We start from the raw sequence: 24194 nt of genomic DNA on the forward strand, positions 1-24194 counted from the left end.
GATAACTGAGTCTTTTACCTATTAAAACTTATTCCTCCTCCACATTTCTCATTACATCACTCTTCACCCAGTTATCCAAGTCATGTCAGGGCTTCTCTTTCTAAACATCATCTTGCCCAAATTCAGTTATTATATCCCATAAGAATCTATACTCTTAATATCTCTGGAACCTTGTTTCTTTCTGCATCTCCAATAACTCCTTAATTTGGGCCCTCATCATTTCTCACCCAGATAAATATAAGTATCTCCTAAAGGTCTTCTTTGCCTCTAGTCCCATCCCCATTGCAAACTGATGCTCTACGTAATGCTACAGCTACCGTTTTCAAAGTTTTGTGATCATGTAAAACCCTTCCACTTGGATGAAGAATGAACAAAAATAATGGTTACAATTTACTAGGCATCTACTATATGTCAGGCATTATCTCATTTAGCCTTATAATGCTGCAAAATGGGTGTTGTTAAATCTATTTTATAGATGAGGCAACCAAAGCTCAGAAAGGGGTAAGTAATTTATCCAAATCCACATAGCTAATAAGTAGACAAGCCAAAATTCAATTTCAGGGCCTTTCAATTGCAAAGTCTTTGCTTTTACTCAATACATTATTCTGCCTAAACTCCTAAGCATCGCACACAAAGTTCTAAATGATCTGATCTTAGCCTACTCTCCAGCTTGACGTCCTGCCCCTCTGTTCTACTTAGCCACAGCAAATACTGCCTATCCATTCTCTCTTTCTTCCTTACTAATAACTTCTCTTTTCTTCAGGACAGCAATCTGCTCAGCTAAAAATTATTTTTCCTCGGCTTCCTTGAAGCTGAGATTACCAATCACACAGTTCGGATCAAAGAGATGTAAAGTGAAATCTCTAGGTGGGGTTTCTGAGAAAGCTCTTTAAAAGAGGTCAAAGTAAGCTGGCATGCAACTCCCGCCATCCCCTTCTTCCTTCCTGGAAAACAGCGCTGTAGGTGATCAGCCCTCTTACAGCCATGAGATACACACGTGAACGTGAAAGTACCATAGTTCAGAAGACAGAATATAAAATTAGGAGACCAGGCCTATGATGGCATGACTCACCCCAGGACTGCCTATCTATGGGCTGATGTGTTTATTTGCCATTTTTCCCTATTCACAGTAAATCATTGTTGTAACTGACATATAGCCTAAGTTGAGACCTTATTGATCAACTTGTAATTTCCTCAATATACCATGATTTGGCACCCTTCTGTAGAGATAGGTGGCCTGCAATTAAGATACCTATGTAAATTAGTCTCCTTCATTTTTATAAGAAACGCAGGCATTCTCCAGTTTTAACTAGAGAAGTTTTAAACAGTTTATCTGTTTTACATATTCAGAATTTTTATAAGCTATGTATGAAGGGTTCTACCTCAAAAATGGATTGAAACCCACTGGTCCCTGGCACAGCTTAACTATCATCGAAATTTCTCAAAGTCCCATCTTTGTATTAGGTCAAATGACCACAAATCTCAAATCCATTCTGTTAAGTTTAATTGTGGAACTATGCTTAAATACTGTTCTCTCAGCTTTCACTCAGAGCCAATATGTGGAACAGTCTGAGTATCTGTGAAACTGGTATACAGGATATTGTACATCATTTGGCGTTTTACACAAAGGTTCTGGTAACATATTTCCCACATCACTCACGGCTAGAAAAATGTTTATTTTTTTTCTGAGGAACTGATACACATACTAGCACTAGTATGGGAGCCTTGTAAACCATTATGTTTTCCTTATATTCTCAGAAGCTAGTTCACTAGCTTTTTGTTCAGCATCAGTGGTTTTCTTCAGCTAACACCTTTTTACTTTTTTTTTTTTTTTTTTTTTGTGAGGAGGACCAGCCCTGAGCTAACATCCAATGCCAATCCTCCTCTTTTTTGCTGAGGAAGACTGGCCCTGGGCTAACATCCATGCCCATCTTCCTCTACTTTATATGGGACGCCGCCACAGCATGGCCTAACAAGCGGTGCGTCGGTGTGCGCCTGGGATCCGAACCGGCGAACCCCGGGCCACCGCAGCGGAACGTGCGCACTTAACCGCCTGCGCCACTGGGCCGGCCCCACCTTTTTACTTTTTAAAGCCTATCTTTTGATATTTTAGTTGTTTTGATTATTGTGCCAACATATTTATTGAAAGCTGCCCCAAATTGTTTTTAAAGTAGGTAAGTTATTTTTAAAAAATCATACCTTAAAGGGAAAAGAAATATTACTCTTCTGATAAGAGGAACAAAACCCATATCTGCAGACAGCCTTAGATTAATCAATCTTTACTGCAGTGTTATTTTCTACCTAAGTTACTATAATAAAATTAAAGGTATATTATGAGAGGCAATCCTCCAAGGTCCCTGCATGTTATTGCTTGGTATGCAACACAATGCACTGACTACTGTTTAACCAGGCCATTTCTCAGGATTGCATTTACAGTGAGCAACTTTGAAGGACGAGGTAACATCTCCTTCCAGACAAAGAGTGGGTTTGCTTTCATTTACTGTAAAAGCAGTGGATTCCCCAAGCTCAGTATTCCTCAGCTGTGACCCAAACCCACTGCATGTATAAGATCCAACCCAGCCCCCTCCGTGTCACCCCTGTGGGACTTGGGAGACATGGGAAGCCAATGCCAGCATGATGCTCATGCTACTTGCTGTGCCATAAGTAAAATCTCTGACTCAAGAGTCTCATGTCTTCTGCCAGCATCCATAATAGTAACAGGCTAACTTGTAGGCAGGTATAATCCCAGACTCTGGCAAAGTGTTAATTCAAAAGAAATTAGTTGATCATTCAAAGTTTGAGAGCAGGTTTGAATTACATCCTTTGTAACTCAGAGAAATTCCCATAGACATACGAAATTAATGAAGATGACAGAGAAAGGCCAATTAAAATAACTATATAAAACAGCAGAATGTCCTGAAAGGCACTATTAAAGAACTGTTGAGGTTTTGACATTTTAAAGATGAAAATTCTGTTTTGTTATCTCTGTACATCAAAAAAATTGAGGAGATTCAAATTGTTTAAGATAAAGAGGCCAGGCCCATTATCACTCTATGATTTTATTTTAAAATGGAGAGAATTATCAGACAATGAATAGACCAAAAACAATTAAACAAGAGAAAACAAGAAAATATGATCAACTGAGTTATGCAGGACAACTGAGCATTCTCTTAAGTAACTTATGTCTTGGAGTTAATACAAGGCTTTATTTTAAACATAAACTACAACACTGTGAAAGTTAAAAACAAAAAATCATTTTCTTAGAAAGTGAAAAAACTCATGCTGTGGGTACTAAAGTATAATGTGTTAATAAGTGATATATTTCTGAATAAATATAGAAATAAACTATACTTTTATTCAATGTAAGCATCAACATAAAAACTCTAAAACCTTTTTAATTTGTAGTTTTAATAAAAATGAATTCCTTTCTGGACAAGGAAATTTCTGATGTTATTCAGCAACTCAGCGTACCTCACCCCTTCTGCAACTCCCACTAAAAAAAGTAGTGCCCAAAATGTGACTAATCAGAATTGTAAGCAATTCACATGATACAAATTCAGAAAACTAAGTGAGAAATAGGTGACAGGAAAGTGTCTAGAAAACTTTAGGCTTTGTACTCAGGGATACTACTGAAATCTTCAACATAAAAAAACGACATTTCTCTAGAAACACTATATATTTTAAAGACTGATTCAGAAGTAAATACAAAGTAAGATGGCAGATTGGAAGAATACACTGAAAGGAGTTGACAACAAAGGAAAGAAGAAGTTATAAAACCAGGAAAAAATTACATAAGTACAACTGTGTGCGATCATTTAGACAAAGTAACTTAAGGTAAAATGCCAATTGTGGCATCACTACTTTTGAACACAGTATATCATCAAAGGCATTCATTATTTTATACATAGCCATCATTTTATATATAAGAGAAATGCAGATGAAGTTGTTAAATGACTTAACCAAGATTGTAAACAGTGCAGGAGAACAGGGATTTTATTTATTTTTTGAAAAATGTAATGCTATATTATTTTAGTTATTTTGTAATCACTAAGAAAATTTTAGAAAATTGTTCTGATAAATCAGTGACAAAATGACATCCTTCCTATCATTGCACTGATTAGAAAAAATTAAAATAACTGAACAAATATATATTTGACAATTTTCTAGGGTATTTTGTTAGCAAACATTCCATATTTATGCATTTCATGTACCCAAAATCACAAATCTAATTTTGAAAAAGTGAAATATCATTTAGGTCTACTGCTTATAACCATATGAAATAATCTATAAATTAAAAATATTTAAGGTTAAAAAGCTTCCTAATGATAAACGAATGATGTAAAAAGAATGTATTCTACCAAACCTGTGTTTGGGCAAAGAGAGATTTTGGGAGGTAATTAAAAATACCTTCTACATAATTAATCAAAATTGAGGGTATTTTCACTTTTGAAATAAAGCTCTCTTTTTAGCAATATAAACTTTGTTCATGTTTAAGAGAAACTTTTCGTGCTCTAAACTTTTAAAATATTTTCCATCAAGTAAACGATCTTCCTTAGTATACATCTGTGACCTGGGGTAGTTGGAGTTTGATGAAGGTCATTTCAAATACTGGAAGAAAATTTAGGGCAAAGGGTCCATAGCATTGGTACCTAATCTTACCACCAAGAACTCCTTTGTATTTCTTCACCCCTCATGGGCCTATTGTTTTAAAAGATTTTGCATGCATTAATTCATTAATTAAAATGATCAAATTAAGACATTAAGATGAGCGTCTAGTAAGCATGAGAAGCATGGAATAGCCAGTGTTACTCTAGTGTACTGATAAAATCCAGAAAAGGCAGAGACTAGATGTTTAACTTAGACATTGTTCAACAGGTCAGTGGAGGTAATGAGAATATTTTATTCAGAATTCAATAAAACACGATGAATGCAAATTAGGAAAAAGCCAGCATTCTAAAATTGAGTTAATAAAGGGTATTCACCACATGGGTTGATTGTAGAGCTAAGAGAAGCAGCTCCAGTGGAAAGGCCGCCTTTTGAAACTGATGAAGCCACAGAAGGTACAGATGATGAAGTTGGTGTAGTAGAGGAGGCTGTTGAGGATGGTAATCGTTCTCCAGACTCCATATCTGAGAGGGAGAAAAATGTTAATTCTCAGTTTTATCTTAGATAGCGAGATTATTCATAAGAATTAAACATATTTAAAATAAGTCAAACTTTTAGGCATTCTTTTTAAAAATATGAAATAAGTTTAGAAATATATGCTCTTTAGAAAGATAAAATATAGAATAAAAATATATTATACCAATTTATGAAATAAGTTTAATGTTAAGTATACCAAATCCTCTTGTAATAGACTTGCAGTGTTTCCTTATATCAAAATAAAAATTAATAGTGGTTTGAATATAGTAACTACACACATATGTGTGTTGCCACAACCTTAGGAAAATTAACATATTAATCTCTTATTCTTTCTAAATCAACTCATCATCTATTCACTTACAACATAATACCCATATTATCTTAATGAATCAAGAAAATACCACCACATTTGAATGGCCTATACTCCTGTCTTCTAAATCTAGATAGCAATATGCTTGTAGGTCTTAAGCATCCAAGAATCTGACCTGGTAATTAATCTCCAATACAGTGAGCTCCCCAAAAAAGACAAATATATTTTAGAGTTTTTACTATAGTCACGTTTAAACTGTGGTCTCAAAATGGCCTTAGTATGACCTATTTATAATGACTGAACCACTTCTAAGCATCTTTATTAATTTGCTTAACTATTTTGGGTACAATCTTACATTGGTCTTATTGTAATACTTTATATTGCTATTAAAAATCTAGAATAGAAATGGGTGAAGGGGGTCAAAAGGTACAAACTTCCAGTTACAAAATAAATAAGTCATGGGATTTAATGTACAGCATGGTGACTATTGTTGATAATACTGTACGTACTGTATAATTTAAAGTTGCTAAGAGAGTAGACCTTAAAAGTTCTTATCACAAGAAAAAAAATTTGTAACTATGTGTGGTGATTGTGGTAATCTTTTTGCAATATACACAAATATTGAATCATGTTGTACACCTGAAACTAATGTTGTATGTCAATTATATCTCAATAAAAAATAGTTTTTAATCTAGAAGAGGTTGGTCATTTTAATACTACCTGCATCTACTGATCCCACAATTAAGCAAGGAAATCGTGAAATTAACAGTTGCTTTAAGGAGTACACAATTTATAGGATGAAACACAAAAAGATGCTGCTCATCTATAAATGAACTTATGATCAACCACAAGTAAACTTTCACCATTTAAATAATCTAACCATAAAAATATTTCTGTATGGAATTGTATGGCCAATTCATATAATTACTATATATTTTCTAAGAAAAACAGTTTGATCTCATTCAAAAATATTGACCAATTAAAATAATGCAAGGTTAATGTTTAAATGTTGATTGAATCTGTATCGTATATAGATGATTTTTCTCATAAAATAGATACATATGGTAAAGGTAATCTCAAGTTGACACATAGCATCATTAGTAAGACCATTTCAATGAGTTTTCTAATCACATACAATTTAAAAACTTCTCTTTATATTCTGGTATTGCTGTCAATTACTTCTATAGATGACGGTACTGCTATAATGAGTGTGTCCATATTCTTACTGAACTTTCCTTTCTCTTTATCAGCACTTATCATGGAAAAGCATAGTTGGTACTGATGGCTACCTGGAACTAATGCTTAAAGGGCAGGTTTTGGGTCATCAAACAGTCACTAATGAGTTTTGAGACATGTGGCTGTCTGATGGCAAGGCCCATGGATGACATCTTTCTCTACAAACTATTTTCACCATCAAGTCTCATTTCACTAAACACAAAAAATGTGTATTCTTTACCTAGACTGAGTTTACAGAAAGAGGCTATTTTTTAAAATTTATAGCTGGTAACCTCATTGTCTGAAAGAATTCTAAAATGTACTATTTAAATATATTATTATTTTTGGGGGACCGGCCTGGTGGCGCAAGCGGTTAAGTGCGCATGCTCTGCTGCGGCGGCCTGGGGTTCGCAGGTTCGGATCCTGGGCGCGCACCGACGTACCACTTGGTAAGCCGTGCTGTGGCGGCGTCCCATATAAAGTAGAGGAAGATGGGCACGGATATTAGCTCAGGGCCACTCTTCCTCAAGAAAAAAAGGGGAGGGTTGGCATCGGATGTTAGCTCAGGGCTAGTCCTCCTCACAAAAAGAAAAATTAAAAACAGAAATAAATATATTATTATTTTTTTAAATAATGGTAGGTTTTTTGAAGAATTTGCTTTTGTACTCCACAGCAAAAATAATTTGGTGACATAATATAGATAAGCACTTTAGCTGAGTATCTGGCATATAAGAGCTCAATAAATAATAGTCATTACTCTTTTATAGGATAGTAAGTTATAAACTCTAGGTTTATTTCTTTCTGTTGATATAACTTGATTCAAGACTAAAGTAAGGAAAATCTAGAAGGCAAAATGAGCAGTCTTTACATATTGCTCAATGGAGATTATTTTTCCTGGAAATATTTATTAAAATTAAAAATATACATATACTTGGATCTTGCAATCTACTTTTGAGAATCTATTCTGTAGAAATAAAGTACCAGTAAATTCTTTATTATATCATTGTTTAAAAATAAAATAAAATTTAAACCTGGCAATAAGAAAGAGTAGAACTAGAGCTAGTAGCATGAGGTCAGGGGCCATTTTTAGCTTCAGTAAAAGTGCAGTTTTCTCTTTTATTCTTGGTTCTTTTTGTTCATTTAAGCGTGAAGGGGTTTAACTTTTTAAAAAATATGCTTATGCAGCTATTTTCCTTAGAAGTCTACTATATACATTATTCCTGTATTATTTTATTTTAACTATTTTAATCTTAGATATATATCTATTTTTGTGTGTGTGTGAGGAAGATCAGCACTGAGCTAACATCTGATGCCAATCCTCCTGTTTTTTTGCTGAGGAAGACTGGCCCTGAGCTAACATCCGTGCCCATCTTCCTCTACTTTATAAGGGACGCCGCCACAGCATGGCTCTACAAGCAGTGCGTTGGTGCACGCCTGGGATCCGAACCGGTAAACCCTGGACCACCGCAGCAGAGTGCGTGCACTTAACCGCTTGTACCACCGGGTCAGCCCCTTACACATATATTTTTTAGCCAGTATGATCTCTTAGGTGGCTGAGCATTCTCCTTGTATGTAAAGTATGCTTCTCTTACACTGGCCCTGAGTTAAAAAAATTTTTTTCCATGTTTTAATAGGTATTTCTTAGCACTAGTAAACCCAAATTTGGTCAACTACTCCATGTTCATTTATACATATCCTTCTTCTCATTACAAAGAAATTTTAACAAATCCACTCTAGAATGGATATTATTTCATGCTTCAGTTAAGAAGGATTGGCTTTTCAAAATTTTCTTTTTAAGCTAAATATTATTGAATTAAGATATCATTTACTATTGACCCCTGCTGAAGCACAAGCATAGCTCTGGTAGGAATCCTAGCCATCAACTTGAAGGTAAGAAGGTAATGCCTTTCCAACTGTGAAAAATCCACAAAAAATCATTGGATCGCTATATTGTAAGAACTATTCAAAGAAGGTTTAAAATACATGTGCACCAAGGAATGCTAAAGCAGTAGATGAAGGTTTGAAGAGAAGATATCTGCATAGTTTCAAAGTATCTCCTCCAAAATATGTACTAATTAAAAAGGGCAAAAGAGTAACTTCACAGTGGAAAAACTATATCACCTGTAATAAAACACATCACTATCACGTATCCTCTGATGCCCTTAGAAGGGCATATCACCTCTGTGATATTCTTCTCAATAACACATAACTTCAGTTGAATTATGAGAAAACATCAGACAAACCCAAATTGAGAGACCATATACAAAATAATTGACTAATATTCATCAAGGGTTACGGTCATGAAAGAAAAGAAAAGACTGAGGAACTGCCATAGGTTGGAGACTAAGGAGCTACAACAACCAAATGTGATGTGGGATGCTAGGTTGGATTTTGGAACAGAAAAAGGACATTGATGGAAAAACTGGTGCAATTCTGTAGTTTAGTTAATAGTCTCTAGGTTTAGTTTAAAAGGTCTGTAATTTAATAAGGTCTGTAGTTTAGTGAACAGTACTGTACCAATGTTAATTTTCTAATTTTGATAATTGTACTATGGTTATACAAATTGCTAAAATTAGGGGAAGTTGGGTAAAAAAAAATATGTGAACTCTGTATTTGTTTTTGTAACTGTTTTTTAAGTCTAAAATTACTTTAAAATAAGAAGAAAAACAAAAAACACAAAGTTTGGCACAAACTTTGAAGAAATCAAGATTCAGATTACACTGTGTCAGCAACACATTTAATAACAAATGCTATCTTGGTTCAAAAACTATGTCTGGAGTTTATTAGCTGTGACCTTGTATAAATTTTGTAACTTCAGTGAACTTTTAATTTCCAGGAGTAATACGAAGATGTAGTTGGGAGGATTAAATGAGATAATGCATGTAAAGTGCTGAGTACCTAGCATTCAATAATTGTCAGCTATTGTTTTTAATAAATGAATGAACATCTGTGTATATAATTACCCATGTGTATGTGTGGCAATAAAAGAAAGCTTAAGGTATTTTTAGATTATTCATTTCTAGTAAATATTTCAGAGTCATATCTATTTATAGGTTATATATAAGCTTGGCATAGTATTACATTTTTTAGCCAGATAGATTTTGTGTTAAGAATTAAAAATAAATGCCTCACAATTACATAAATAGCAACAGTAAGGTGTTTTACCTTAAAACTTTCAAAATAAGCTGGAACACAAATATAGATGAAAAATACATTAATTTTTAGTTGAAAAAATATCATTATGATCACATGAGTTATTCAGTATTCAAGCATACTACATAAAAATTGATAGAAACTCACTTATTCAGATCATTTAAGAAAAATGTATTCATTAAAATAAGAACAGATCAGGTACCCAAGAATCATCTATTACCAAATTTCTGTTACCAAATTTCTGGCCAGAGCAGGCAGATCTGACACTCACATTCCTATAACAGCCTCTCATTCTGACCCTGTGTGTTAAGAATACTGTCTTCATCTCAGGTTCCAAATCATCACCAACCAACTGATTCTTTGTGGCCAAAAACAGCCCAGATACCACAAGGTCAAGACAAACAGATTATAATCACCTCACTCTCCCATCCACAACACACTCACCTATGGAAGAATATCAATTAGTAGCTACCGTCTTTTAGCTTAAGGCCATTTGTGAGAGTATAGTTTCTAACGTATAACTTAGGAATTCTTTATTTACAAAGTTAACTGGGTGGGGTAAAGATGACTACAACTGAAAATTAAGATACAACACTACAGTAAAAAGTAAATTTGTTGATATGAACAACAGGAGAAAAATGTGCAGAAGATGATGAAGGGATTATAAATGATTTGACTCATTATAGATCTTTCCCATGATCCAACTAGTAGTTGGATCCAAACTAGTAGTTCTCAACCAGGGATGACTTTGTAATACCCCCTCATCCACTAGCAAACATTTGGCAATGTCTGGAGACATTTTTGACTGTCACAACTGAGAGGATGCTAGGGGCATTGCATAGACAGAGTCCAGGGATGCTGCTAAAGCACCCTACAACGCACAGGACATCCCCACACAGGGAATTACCTGACCCAAAATGGTAGTAGTGCTAAGGTTGGGAGATCCTGATCTGAAGTATCAAAAACTGTATTACTTGGAATGCAATTAACCAAAACTTTGTTAAGTAATAATTCTATATAACTACTATAATAAGATGATTCAAGCTGATTTACTGCCACTGCAATCAATGATAAAATTATATTCAATCTATCTTTAGTGACCTGTAGAATTTATTATTTTATGTTTTGTCCTAATTGCTTAAAATCAATAATGTATGATATGCAATTAAGACATATCACAATGCTTATGCATACTGGGTAACATGAAGTTATTGTATTTTATTACGATATTTACCTATAACAATTCTGAGAATAGATAAAAATCAGAATTACCACAACCAACTTCTTCCCTGCATGATGATTTTATATACTTCAAAAAGATTCAGTGATCAGTTGTTAATGATAATACTGTTCAAATTCATGCATATCAAATGTTCCTTTTTGTGTAATTATGGAGTTTATGAACTCTCACAGCTGCTAGGTATAAACCTCAACAGGTGCAAATAGGGAAGGGCAAGACATGTTGGCTAAGAACTGTAAACATGATCAGCTGCCCTGTGTTTCAGTTGCATGACTCGTTTAGTATCAAAAGTAGCTATAGAATAGACTAAAGATTCAGAAAGTAGACATAAAAACAGATATTTTTATTTAGATATTTCTCCTGGAAGGAGTTTTCTTAAAGAGTGTCTTTATCTTTGCTAACAATACCAAAAGTTTTCTGTGGGAGTTCAAAGCACAAAAGTAGATTTGGTGAACCGTTGCTTTTCCTTACAATGTAACCTCAAGTGAAATACTATAATTAGGAAGAATATCAGGAGACAGTCACTATGCTGCTTCTTTTGGTTTAGCAGGTCTATTATTTTCTAAAAGTTCTGACAAAGGTTTTTATATAACTATTTTTTTAGATAACTTCCAGGCAACTGAACATGTGGACAAATAATACTTCAAGATATAAGTACCAAAAACAAAACAAAACAAAAACAAAAACCAAGCAACAAACAAAAATTTTTCTGTTAAGGGATTTTTGAGAGATAGGATATGAGGCAGAAATACCTTATTAGATAGCAGACAAAATTATTCTCTGAATATAATATGTTTGAAGGACAATGATTCTATTTACAAAATTTTTATTTCTCTACATTTTCAGAAATAGTTACTTCAAGTCATTAAGTATAGTATATTGTGGTTTAAAACTTGAATACATAAAATGGATCAATTTCCTTTGGCGCTTCACACATTTTCACTACCACTGTAAACAGTCAAACAATCACATCCCAAAACAAGAGTGGGCTGGCGATCAGGTGCTCTGTGTGGCAGCCTGTGACCTGGAGTAAGTCTCAGACAACCCTAAATACTTTTTCTCCTTATCTGAAAAATGATGATTGAATTAAACTAGCCCTCAAGTCCCTATCAGAGTTTTATCAACTTGATGGTAAAAAAAATAAAAAAAACAAAAACCTCCACATTGCATTAAAATATTTAACAATTTAATTTCACTTTTTCCTTATCCTCCCTTCCATGGGCCTTAGTTCTATCTCCAAATGTATATCATGCTAAATTATAGCATTCTGTTAAATCTTGTAAAGATTTACTTGCCTTATTTATACCTCAAGAGACCTGATGATGAGAAAATTATCCAAGCACTGATTTTCATATTGCTCAGTAAATAATCTATTCGGGGAGTATTCTTTTCCATCCAAAGGATTTAAGTATTCCTTTGTAATGAGATATCTGTGAGGAAGAGGTTACCCTAAGACATGAGAAAAAGATATAAAAGAATATTAAAGGAAGATTTGAGCAAGATTTAACATGTATGGATCAACTAAACCATAGGTAGAGTCTATGAATTGAAACATTGACTAGACTTAGAAATTGCGATCAAGGATACACAGGTTAGAAGGATAAAAAGAGAGACAATCTCTGGTTAATTGATCCTTTCATCTACAAATGCAAGGGGTCCCAAAGAACAAGCAAAAAGACCTAAAGCTTTGTTTAACTGAGAAACACAATTAAAATTAACTGGAATTTCTAAGACATTTCCGGATAGTAACTGAGGTCAATGCACAACAGATTGAGAAAATAAAGCAGAGTAACAAACAGAAGTCATGTCATTCTATGTAAGATATCCACATACACTCAGAAGCCAAGGAAAGAAGGATGCCAAGTATTACATGTCTCGTGAACTCGAATAAAAACTCCCTTTCAATGGGAAGAAGCAGAGCTAACCTAACAGAGAAACAACACACTTCAAGAACAAAATAAGGGTAAGAGTTTGTGAACGCTATGCAAAAATATTTTTGTCCCAATCACCCTAATATTAAGTTTGCCTTTCTAATATTATCACTCTCCTGTTCAAAAGTTTTCAATTTATCTAAGAAATATATTCATACATATGGGTAAAGATACTTGTAAAGGATATTGATTACAACATATTAGTTGCAAAAGACTTTTAAAAACAAAAAATTCCATCAGTAAGGAATTATTAAATTATGGTATATTCCTTTAATAGAATACTATGCAGCTGTTATAAAAGAATGACATAAATCTGTACTAGATAATTGGTTAATGAAAAGAGTAATGTAGGGAGGAATAGAAATAGCAAGATCTCATGTGCAATAAAGAAAAGGTATATTCTTATGCCTGTATGCTCAGAATATTTCTGGAAAAATATATAAGAAACTGGTAATTGTGTTTACTTCTGGCTAAAGGGACCGGGGAATTGAAATCTAGGATGGTAGAATTATTTTTCACTATATATCTTTTTCTATCACCTGAATGATTTATCACGTGCTAGTATTAATAACAGTTAAAATAACAAAAAAGGGAAGATTTCTAAAGGTTTATTATTGCTAGAAATTACCTTTCAAAATGTTCTGCAGAGTCTTAGGGTATCTTTAAAGTACCTTGAAAGATGGCAAAGAGGGGAAGAGGTAGAGGCTATGGCTCTAGCCCACATGCCACCTGCTTCCATCAAAGGTCCTCTTTTATCTATTTTGTATGTTGGGATTCCATGTGAGATTCTGTTTGAAGAAAGGGTCCCACTGCTTTTAAAAAAAGTTTGCAAACCACTGGTCTAAAGGATATATGTCTCACACCACTTCTTAATAACATGGCCATCTGTGCAGTCCTATTTACTGTGACTTCAAAATCTGAGTCCTCAGCTTCAAGTAAAAAAGAGGCCCTTTCACTCTTCCCTCGTCTTCAATTCCTAATTTCAAGCCATTGCACAATACATCCTCAAATTAGATCTCATTTTCTCATGGAGGACATCCTCCTAATTCTGCACCCCACATACCCTGACCCTGGCAGGCTGAGTCAATCACCTAGTTGGGGAGGTTTTAAGTGATGTATCTAATTATCTATCTACTATCTCCTTTTCAATCTCCCCCTGCATACTTAGTTCTCTCTTCTTTTCTCTCTTCATTTGTTTTAAAGAGGAAATCGAAAAGAATAAGAACAAAATAAGGTAATTGTAGAACAGAATGCTTGGCTCTATTGACATTAATAATTAGGAACCTGCCAGTTGGGGGTTAGAGGGAACTAAATGTTGAATTTACAACACTGTAGAAAAACAATTTTCTTCCTCTTAGAAAATCTAAAACCTAATGACATTGTACTCATCCTCCCCTTCCTTCCTGTTAAAATGGAGGAGGTGGCCTTGCTTCATTCTCTTAAATGTATTATTACCTTTCCACAACTTGTCAGGGACTTTATAGCATTGGTCATTTCCTTCCTTTTCTGCATCTCCACTCTTACTGGATTCCTCTCAGTTATCCTCCAGCCCTAAAATCAACGAAAAACTCTCCTTTGACCACTCATCCCCATCTTGCTACCTGATTTTTTCTACTCTCATTTTCAACTACAATTCTTAAAATGAAATAGTCTACACATATGGTTTCCACTTTTCTACCCACCTTTCACAATTTTACTCACTCTAGTCTGGCCCTCTAAATTTATTTCTATAACACATCATTCGCATGACTTTAGTGCTGGGATCCCACCACCAAAACAGGGCATGAAAGTTAAACAAAATCTAATCAAATGACTCTGTGGCCCAGCCAGAAAGGAAGACTATGAAAAAAACAGAGAAATCAACCAGGAGATAAAGAGAATTATTTGCAAAAGTTGGCAGCAATCTGACTCAGGGAATGCAAACACAAATCAGATGGAAAAATTTAGGTATCTTTAATCCGGGAGGCAAGTTGTAAAACTAAACCCTAGATGTAAGGCATGTACTTGATGTCCCCTAGTGGGGGATGAACACGAGCATGTCTATCCTCCTGACCCACCACATCCAATCCATTACCAAGTTGTCTCAATTTTGCTTCTACTGTAATCTTAAATCGATCCACTTTTTTCCATGTCCATAGGTCCACCCTAATCCATGTCACTAATACTTTTCCTCTAGAGCAAAGGGTCAACAAACTATGGCCTGTGGGCAGGGTGCCTATTTTTTGTAAATAAAGTGTTATTTGTTTCTGTATTGTCTGTGGCTCATTTTGCACTATAATAGCAGAGTTGAGTAGTTGCAATAGAGACCATAAGGCCTGCCTAAAATATTTACTACCTGATTCTTTAAGAAAAAGTTTGCCAATCCCGGCTCTATAGTTTAGGTTACTGGAACCATTCCTAGCTGATCTTGTTTACAAACTTGCCCTAGTATCCCCACCCTCCCTGCTAAAATCCATTCTTCACAAAGTAATCTTTGTTAAAAATATAAATTAGATAATGTCACTTCCTTGCTTAAACTTTTCAATAATGTTGCAGTTATATTTAAGATAAACTATAAAATCACTGATAGGCTCCACAAAGTTGCTCTTTTTACCTCTTTAGCCTCATACATAGTATGTGCTCAATATTTTTGGCTCAATGAGCTGAATACAAAACATAAGCGGGAATTAGAGACATTTTCCATAGTCACAACTATGATTGTTTTCCTTTACATTCTTATCAATAAGCTCTAAAAGAACTAGTTAAGTGAAAAACTAGTTTGAGGGTTAGGGTGAAGGAGATATTTAAATGCTGATACTATTAATTACCCTTGAATTTTTGTTTATATATTGAATAATCTGGAAGGAATTAAAAATACAGTCACCAAATTTTCAGTGAAACAATTTTAGTGAAATTGTTTAATTCTATGGTAGGCAAAATAAAACTGATAATGAACTAGACATATTGAAACACATGACAATTCAAAAGGAATATGTTCAAAGTTGTATACAGGACCAAATACACCACAACTACAAGATTGGAAGAACCACTAAAAAGAAATAGAGTTTAAAAAAATGAGTAAAGGAGTCACGCTACATCAAGTGGTCAGGCTAGAAGTGAGTTAACCTAAAATTTAACATCATTATAGAAAAAAAATGAGATTATGTATCAAATATAGTACTACTATTATTGACAGTATTATTACTGCTTATAACCCCCATTATAACTCCACCATCACCACACTACTTATTGAGAGCCTACTGTTTATATCAGGCACTATGCTAAGTATTTTCACTTCGTTATTTTAATCATACCAAGTAAACTCCAAGAGTATTATTATCATCATCAATAATAATAATAATAATAATTTTCAGATGAGGAAACACAGACAGAAAGATTAATAACTTGCCGTGGCCAAAAGGTGTTAAGTGTCAGAGATAAAAGTCTGGCCTCACTCTTTCCTTTGTTGGGGCCCATGGCAGGCCACCCCAAAAGATCCCACAAGAGCATCTTGATTATTTTGAATTAAAGTTACTTGAGAAGCAAAAAGGGCATTCTGACCCTCCTGTCTCTGTGCCCCTGAAAGCAGGAAGTAAATCTCCCATGTGGAAGGTGCTCTCCCTGCATTCTTATCACCAGAGCTGGGGAATTCATGGCCCAGAAGCCTGCATAAACAAACCTTGCTAATTTACTACCTCAAGCCTAAACTCTACTTAAATTCCTCACTAATTACGTACCCCAAACCTAAGTTTCTTTAATTCTTCATACTTTTATTGTTTCTTTGTGGAAAAGATACATATACTGCCTGCTTTGTTCACTCTCTGAGCATCATTTATTTATGGTCTCCAAAATGTACATAGTTAACTGGGTTTTCCTCCTGTTAATCTGGTCTTGTGTCATTTTTACTATTAGTCCAGCCATAAGAAAGCAAGAAGAGAAGAAAAGGGATTTTCCCCGTTCCAACACCTTCTAAGACATTTTATTATAATCTATATTAGTTATAACAATATTAGAACATGTGAAGGTGTGGACACTATTTTTAAACACTTAAATTTAAGAAATAAGGGAAGAAGCAGATCAGGCATTGTGAACAATTAAAATGTGACAGAATAAGTTTTATAAAAGAAAATGAAAATTTTCAGGCCAAAAATAAGACTGAAGAATGAGAATTGTGGTCTTAGGAACTTCTGGTTTAAAAAAAAACGTCTAAAAGGCAGTCTCAGATTAAGTCTTTTCTTACTTCCCTCTAAAATATCTTTAAAGACTCACAAAAGGAAACTTAACAACATAAAAAACTAAAAGCGTTGATGCCCTGTCAAAATCTGGGAAGAATTTCTATAGTCCAACAAATAGAGAAAAATAAACTGAAATATTTACTAAAGTGGATAATGTATAATCATTAAAAATCTTATTTTCTAACATTAAACACAGGAAAACATTCATGGTATAATGTTAAGTGAAAAAGGTAACACATTTAACATAAACACAGTATGATCTAATTTTGTTAAAAAAAAAGATATAGACATATGAATATTATAAAGAAAAAAAAAAAAGAATGAAAAGAAATACACCAAAATGTCAACAATGGTTATGTTAGAATGGTGGAATTATGAGTGACTTTTGCTTCTTTTAATACTTTTCAATCTCTTCCAATTCTCTATATTAAAAGTTACTATATAACAATTAAACACTCATTTTTTCAAAGGAAAAGAAATAATCTCAAAATTTAAATCTGGCACAAGAAAAATTCTTAATCAAGAACATAATGAGCTGTTTTACAGATATAAAATCTGTCCTTGAGAATACTTTAGGAAAATGACTCACCATCATTTGTCCTGGATGGTTCAAAAGAAATAAATTAGTCACAAACTCTGGAGCTACATTTCCAGTTATCATTAACCAAGAGCCACAAAATAATAAAGAACATACAAAACATAATTTTTCAATAAAAAATCATAAGTAATTTGGAAACTACTGTATTAATGTTATTGGCTTAGAGTAGCTAATTGTTTGCTAACCAGAGGGCAAGATTCTAGATCAAGTAATAAAGCCAATTTCCTCTCAGCTATATTTTTCCACTAATAATGAATGGATAGCTTACTAAACCATGGACAGATGCTTATTTCTTGATGCTTATTTCTTAATAATATAGCATAAATGGGTTGCTGATTATTGAACAAATTATAATGAACACACTTGAAACAAATGGAAAAATAGAAAGTCTCAACAATGAAATAGAAGATATAAAGAAGAATCAATGGAAATTTTAGAATTGAAAAATGTAATAACCAAAATAAAAAACTCACTGGACGAACACAATAGTAGAATGGGGATGATATAGAAAAGAGTCAATGAACTTGAAGACAGATCAGTAGAAATTATCCAATCTGAACAACAGAAAGAAAAACCATTAAAAACAATTAAGAAAGCCTCAGGGATGTGTGGGACAACAAAAGGTCTAACATTCACATCACTGGAGTCAAATAAAGATAGGATAAAGGGTGTGATGCTAAAAAGTTATTTGAAGAAATAATACTTGAAAATTTCCCACTTTTGGTGAAAGACATAACTATAGATTCAAGAGGCTGAGCAAATCCCAAATTGGATAAATTCAAAGAGAAATTAAGTTTGAGACAAAAGGGGACACTAGTTCAACTAAGTATACCACTTACCAAATGAATTCAAATTTTAAGAATTTCCTCTTGGGAAAGAACCAGAAGAACGATTTACCTGAAAGTTTACCTGAAAGTAAGCTGCGACTTGGAATTATATCGTATTGTTTCTCTCCGATTCCTTCTTTCCTTCCTTTAAGTCAATGTCAAAAACTATGACTTCTTAGAAAGATACATCTTGCTTCTAAGGTAGATGACTACTATTTTACTATCTTGTTAATTATTTTTTTCCCAAATTTATGACAAAATTTTATAAATGGTAGGATCCAAAAGAATACAGCAAAATCCATGCTTTAATTCTTTTGTGAATATTAAATTTATTTATAATTAAGAATCCTTAGCTGAGAACATCTGGATCAAATCAGACATAAAATACAGATAAAATATGTTAGTCAAATCTCCCCTTGTTACACTTTCCAATCCAAGCCTTAGAAAATGGTTCAATTATTTTATACAAAATTTTATACTGTATAAGTCCAAAATAGTAATAGAATCTGCCCAATCTCTTGGATTTATTAGTAGAGGTGTGACCTATCTAAACTAAACCAAATCTTAGTATTATAGTCTTATTTCATGTTAATTCCTACAAGACTGATAAGATCAGAAATACACTTTGAAGAATTTAAAGGTGATACTGACAATCCTTATCACACAGGCTATAGGAGACACGTGAAGAAAATCGTATTTAACACACACTAAATAGTACTTTGACTAGCCCACTGCCAACCTCTGGAGCTCCAGCATGCATCCCTGGACGGATTCCACTTTCTCAGAGGTCTCATAGATGAAAGCAAGATTGGGAACAAAACGCACCTATAATATGCTTTCTGACATTATTGCCCTTGCTCAGAATGCATGAAAACTTTTCAAAAATTAACTTTTCCAGGACTTGCTATAATGTTCTGTAAAAAAACACAAGTTTCCGGGAATTTATTTTATGGTTACTATTAAATTTATACAAATTACATCTGTGTAATATGTCTGAGTCATATTAACCTTAAAAATAATTTTAAAAACAGGCTCACAAAAATTCAGCCTAGTCCTACCAACACTCAAATACCACGTCTTCTCCTCCTTTAGTTGGCTAGTGATATCAATAACTAGGCTGAAAAAATACAAAATTTAACCAAATTGCTTATAATAGAACCTATATAGTGACAGGGTTTTTTTGTTGTTGTTTTGTTTTTGTTCAGGAAGATCTGCCCTGAGCTAACATCTGTTGCCAATCTTCCTCTTTTGGCTCAAGGAAGATTCACCCTGAGTTAACATCTGTGCCAATCTTTTTTTTTTTTTTTTTTTTAATTTTATTTATTTATTTATTTTTCCCCCAAAGCCCCAGTAGATAGTTGTATGTTAGTTGCACATCCTTCTAGTTGCTGTATGTGGGACGTGGCCTCAGCATGGCCAGACAAGCGGTGCGTCGGTGCGCGCCCAGGACCCGAACCCGGGCCGCCAGCAGCGGAGCTCACGCATTTAACCACTAGGCCACGGGGCCGGCCCCATCTGTGCCAATCTTCCTCTATTTTGTATTTGGGTCGCCGCCACAGCACGGCCACCGACGAGCGGTATAGGTCCACGCCCAGGAACTGAACCCGGGCCGCCGAAGCGGAGTGCTCTAAACTTAACCACTAGGCCACGGGCCAGCCCCTATATAGACAGGTTTAAAAGGTGATTTCAAACATTCCAAATGTAAGTAATCATGTGTATTCCTGATGTTTAATGATTTCTAAAACTAATGATTGCTAGTTTAACATGTCCCTATCTACTAGAAAGCAAGTATATAATCATACTAGTGGTTGGGAGAAAATTAACTCTGTAATTGGTGACTATTGACTATCTTCTGTTAAAATGTATAGCATTTTAAAGCTCTGAAATTAAATTTAAGTTTTCAGCAACCATACTACTTTAAGACTTCTCATACACCATAACAGAAGTAAAAAATCTCTAATATCTATTATAGCCATCTGTTGCTAGATATAGCCACAATCACCATCCTAATTCTTTCATTTTTCTCTTACTTGAACTGTCATTTAATTGTCCCTTCTCTCCCTACAAACAAATCCTTTGAAAAAAATCATTGTGATGGCACATACTTACTCTCCCACCCTTCCCCACATTAACAACAAAATTTAACTCAAACTCCTTAGGCTGACCTTAGGACTTTCTCACATCTCAAAACTTTCCCTCTCAGTATCCTTCAATCAAACTCAGCTGTCATCATCACCTGATTCTTGCACCACACTTTCCCAAATCCTTGTCTTAGTTCCAGTTGTGCTCTCTTCCCTACAATGTTTTTCACCCCTTGCTCAATATCCACATATCAAATTCTCTCTGTTCTTCAAGCCCCAGGTGAAAATGACACTCCATGAAGGCTTACCTGATTACCCAAGCTGGAAGCCATTGATACAAACTCTTAGTATTGTGACTTAACAATTTTGAGAAGTCAAAGCTCTAAAATTTATCATCTTTGAAAAGCATTTATCACTGCCTCTTTTACTGTACTTATCATATGTTATCCTGTATTACAATTATGAAATTACATAAATTTGTCTAACAATCTGCTGGCTTATGGGTGTAGAAATCATGTTTGTAGTATCTTACATTTCCCACAGAGCTTTAGTAGAATATTATGCCCAAAACACCTGCTTATTATATATTTGTTGAATAAATGAAAACAAGTATTCATTATTTATGTGCCTTAAATTAATGCATCATATTCAAAAAGAAAAAATGTGGCAAGAAAAATAGCAATGCTGTAACTATTAAACTGTAAAATCCTGGTATTAGAGCCAGTATTCTGTCAAATCTGTTTTAAAATGATCACAAGAAATATTAAAATGACATTTTAAGACTCTAGCACAGAAATCATAGGTGGTCCTGGAAACAATGGGAAAGTTTTGAGTTTAAATGGTACTAAAATATCTCAATATTCCTACTATTATAACCAAAGAAAAAACACTGACATTAAAATAAAGGCCATTCATGTTTATTAAAAAAATGTTTCTTTATTAACCAAAGCGTAACTTGTTTAGAACGGTGAAAATAATTCAACTAAATAGTCTTAATTCTATCTTACTGCAATGTTCCCCCAAAAGAAAAATAGGAAGTGGTCACATTTTAGATTTTACATTCAAAGAAAATAATTTATTAAAAAATAATTGTATTTTATTCTTTAATGACAAAGGTCATGTCAACACTTTCAACTTAAACTCAGAACTATAGGATTTTTACTGTACCTTATCAATATTTACATCTGCAGTTCTTGCTTTTAACTTACTGAAAATTTTTGGCACAAGAACCAAAAATCTCAGTTCTTGAAACTTTCAGCACTTAACAGAGAATTCTCATTTGGTTTATGACACAATACACAATCAACAGCCTCAGAATAACAATACCAACGCTAACACGAACACAAGAATACGGTTAGTAAAAACACAGTTCTTTTGGTCCTCAGAATGTGGGGACATATACTCAAATTACAATATTTAAAAGTCACTTTAAATAGTTCTTCTCTGTGTGGTTATATCTTCAACTAGATAAAAAATCAGGTCCTTTCATTACATTTCATTCCAATTTTTAAGGACAGTACTAACTAGACAGCAAGCAATTTTGATGAACCAAAGACAAACGTACCAAAAAGCAATGTCTAAATCTGCACAGTCCGATAGGGTAGCCATTATTAAGCAGCCACATGCAGATAATTAAATTTAAATTAATTAAAACTAAATAAAATTTAAAAGTCACGCTAGCCATATTTTAAGAGCTGAACAGTGATCACATTATCATTACAGAGAATTCTCTTGTACAGTGCTGGTCTAAATGATACTCTTCCCTCTGACACTGAAATCTTCTTGCTTAGTGAGGTAGCTTGCTTCATATTGAGTAACTAGAGCTGTTAAAACTGTTAAAGCATGAGTTGGCAGCTTTAGGGCAGATACTACCTTATTAAAGTTTTCTTGAGGATGGTTGATGTGCAAGAAGTTATCTAGGTCAGCAGTTACCTCCATGAAGAAACTGAAAGTATTATCATGCTATCATGGTTTCTTCACAGAGTATGTTTACCATTACCAAAATATTGAGAATAACATTAAAATTACTTGGAGATTATTTAAGGTGGCTTTTAGCTATTTAAAAAAACAATTCACTTAAAAGCTTGAACTATTCACTTAGAAGGTAACCTCAAATAATTCTCTTGTTATATCTTGCATTACTTCTTAAATATTTCCATCCAACTATCCCTAGCACAAATCACAAGAGTTTTGTTCTATTTGCAACATTGTAGGTCTAGTAACTATCAGCAGAAGAGGCCATATACATATACCTGCTATAAATTCTCAATGTATTTAATTAAAGAGACAGAATTTAACAGGAAAAAAAGGTGGCTTCGCAGAACAGGACCAGATACAGAACTTCTTTGCATGGGTTTCCCCTTGCCCCTCCACTGATGCTGATGACAATCTTTGTACAGACAGGATCTTTCAAGAATAGAAAAAGACGCTAAAGCCTTGGTATCTTACTGCTCTTTTATACTAGAACTTACATCAGAATTCCATAAGAACCCACTACTCCAGTGAGATAAGCAAAGATAAATAATACATAGGAAACACTGGCTAGCAACCCTAAAATTTTAATTCATTTCTATTTACTGAATTCTTTAGTCCAAGTTGCAACAATATTTTTTAAACTGTGGGTCATATCCCATTAGAGGGTCATGAAATCCATATAGTAGCGTCATAAAAAATGAAATATTCTGGGTCATTGTCAGAGAAGCTTGAAAAACACTGATCTATTTGGCTTCCCAGTTTTTATAGAGAAGCACAGAGGATTTTATAATCCCTAATCATACTAGCTGCTATACTAGAATGATTACTACTATATATATATTACTATATATGTATGTATGTATGTGTGTGTGAGTGTATACTACTACACTAGAAGAATCTATGCTTTTTGTACACAGTCCATTAAAGTGAGAGTGGCTGTACAAAATTCTTAGAATTCCTCTAGGACCTGTACTCTTAACTTTCCAGTATATGGCAAAGAAATATGGGACATTATATTAGCTGGGCGCCTGGGATGCCACCTAAATGCTAGAGTCTTCTATACTACATACTGAGCTAATTAAGAATAGATCAAAATTCTTTCACCTAGATGAAAGTGACACCAAAATTCTTTCACCTAGATGAAAGTTTCACCTATAAGTGACACAAACTATATAAAGTTTAACCATTTATGGAAACATGATATGTTCAACCTTTCAGGAAGCACTTATTAAACCATGAAGCATGCTAGACGTTTGGGATATAACGATAAGTCAATTAGGTAAGTAGTCTACCTCAAGAGTTTATAGTCTAGTAGGTTGGAGTAACAGTGGAAACCTGACCAAAGCTGAGTTAAACAGATTCTTGCTTGCAAGATATTGAGCTAAGTGAAGTCACTGTGATACCAGGTATTGGAAGATGTATAGATTCAGGAATTGAGGTGGAAATATATGGATATATATTCAGGAAATATATGTAGATGAGCAAACAGAGAAGTAGGAAAATAAGTTA

General features: G+C 34.0%; 1 protein-coding gene across 14 annotated transcripts in view; it reads right to left on the minus strand.

Annotated features, from left to right (window-relative positions):
- Positions 1-24194, minus strand: part of BAZ2B (bromodomain adjacent to zinc finger domain 2B) — a 384776-nt gene that overhangs the window by 129953 nt on the left and 230629 nt on the right. For all 14 annotated transcript variants that reach the window (XM_014785922.2, XM_087435270.1, XM_087435269.1 and 11 more), the window contains one exon: positions 4983-5129. In XM_014785922.2, coding sequence (XP_014641408.1) covers positions 4983-5127 — 145 coding nt within the window. In that variant the 5' untranslated portion in view covers positions 5128-5129. The remainder of the gene's footprint in view (positions 1-4982; positions 5130-24194) is intronic.

Source organism: Ceratotherium simum, chromosome 9 (assembly GCF_057802395.1).
Source record: "Ceratotherium simum simum isolate JZ-2026a chromosome 9, ASM5780239v1, whole genome shotgun sequence".
NCBI lineage: Eukaryota > Metazoa > Chordata > Mammalia > Perissodactyla > Rhinocerotidae > Ceratotherium > Ceratotherium simum.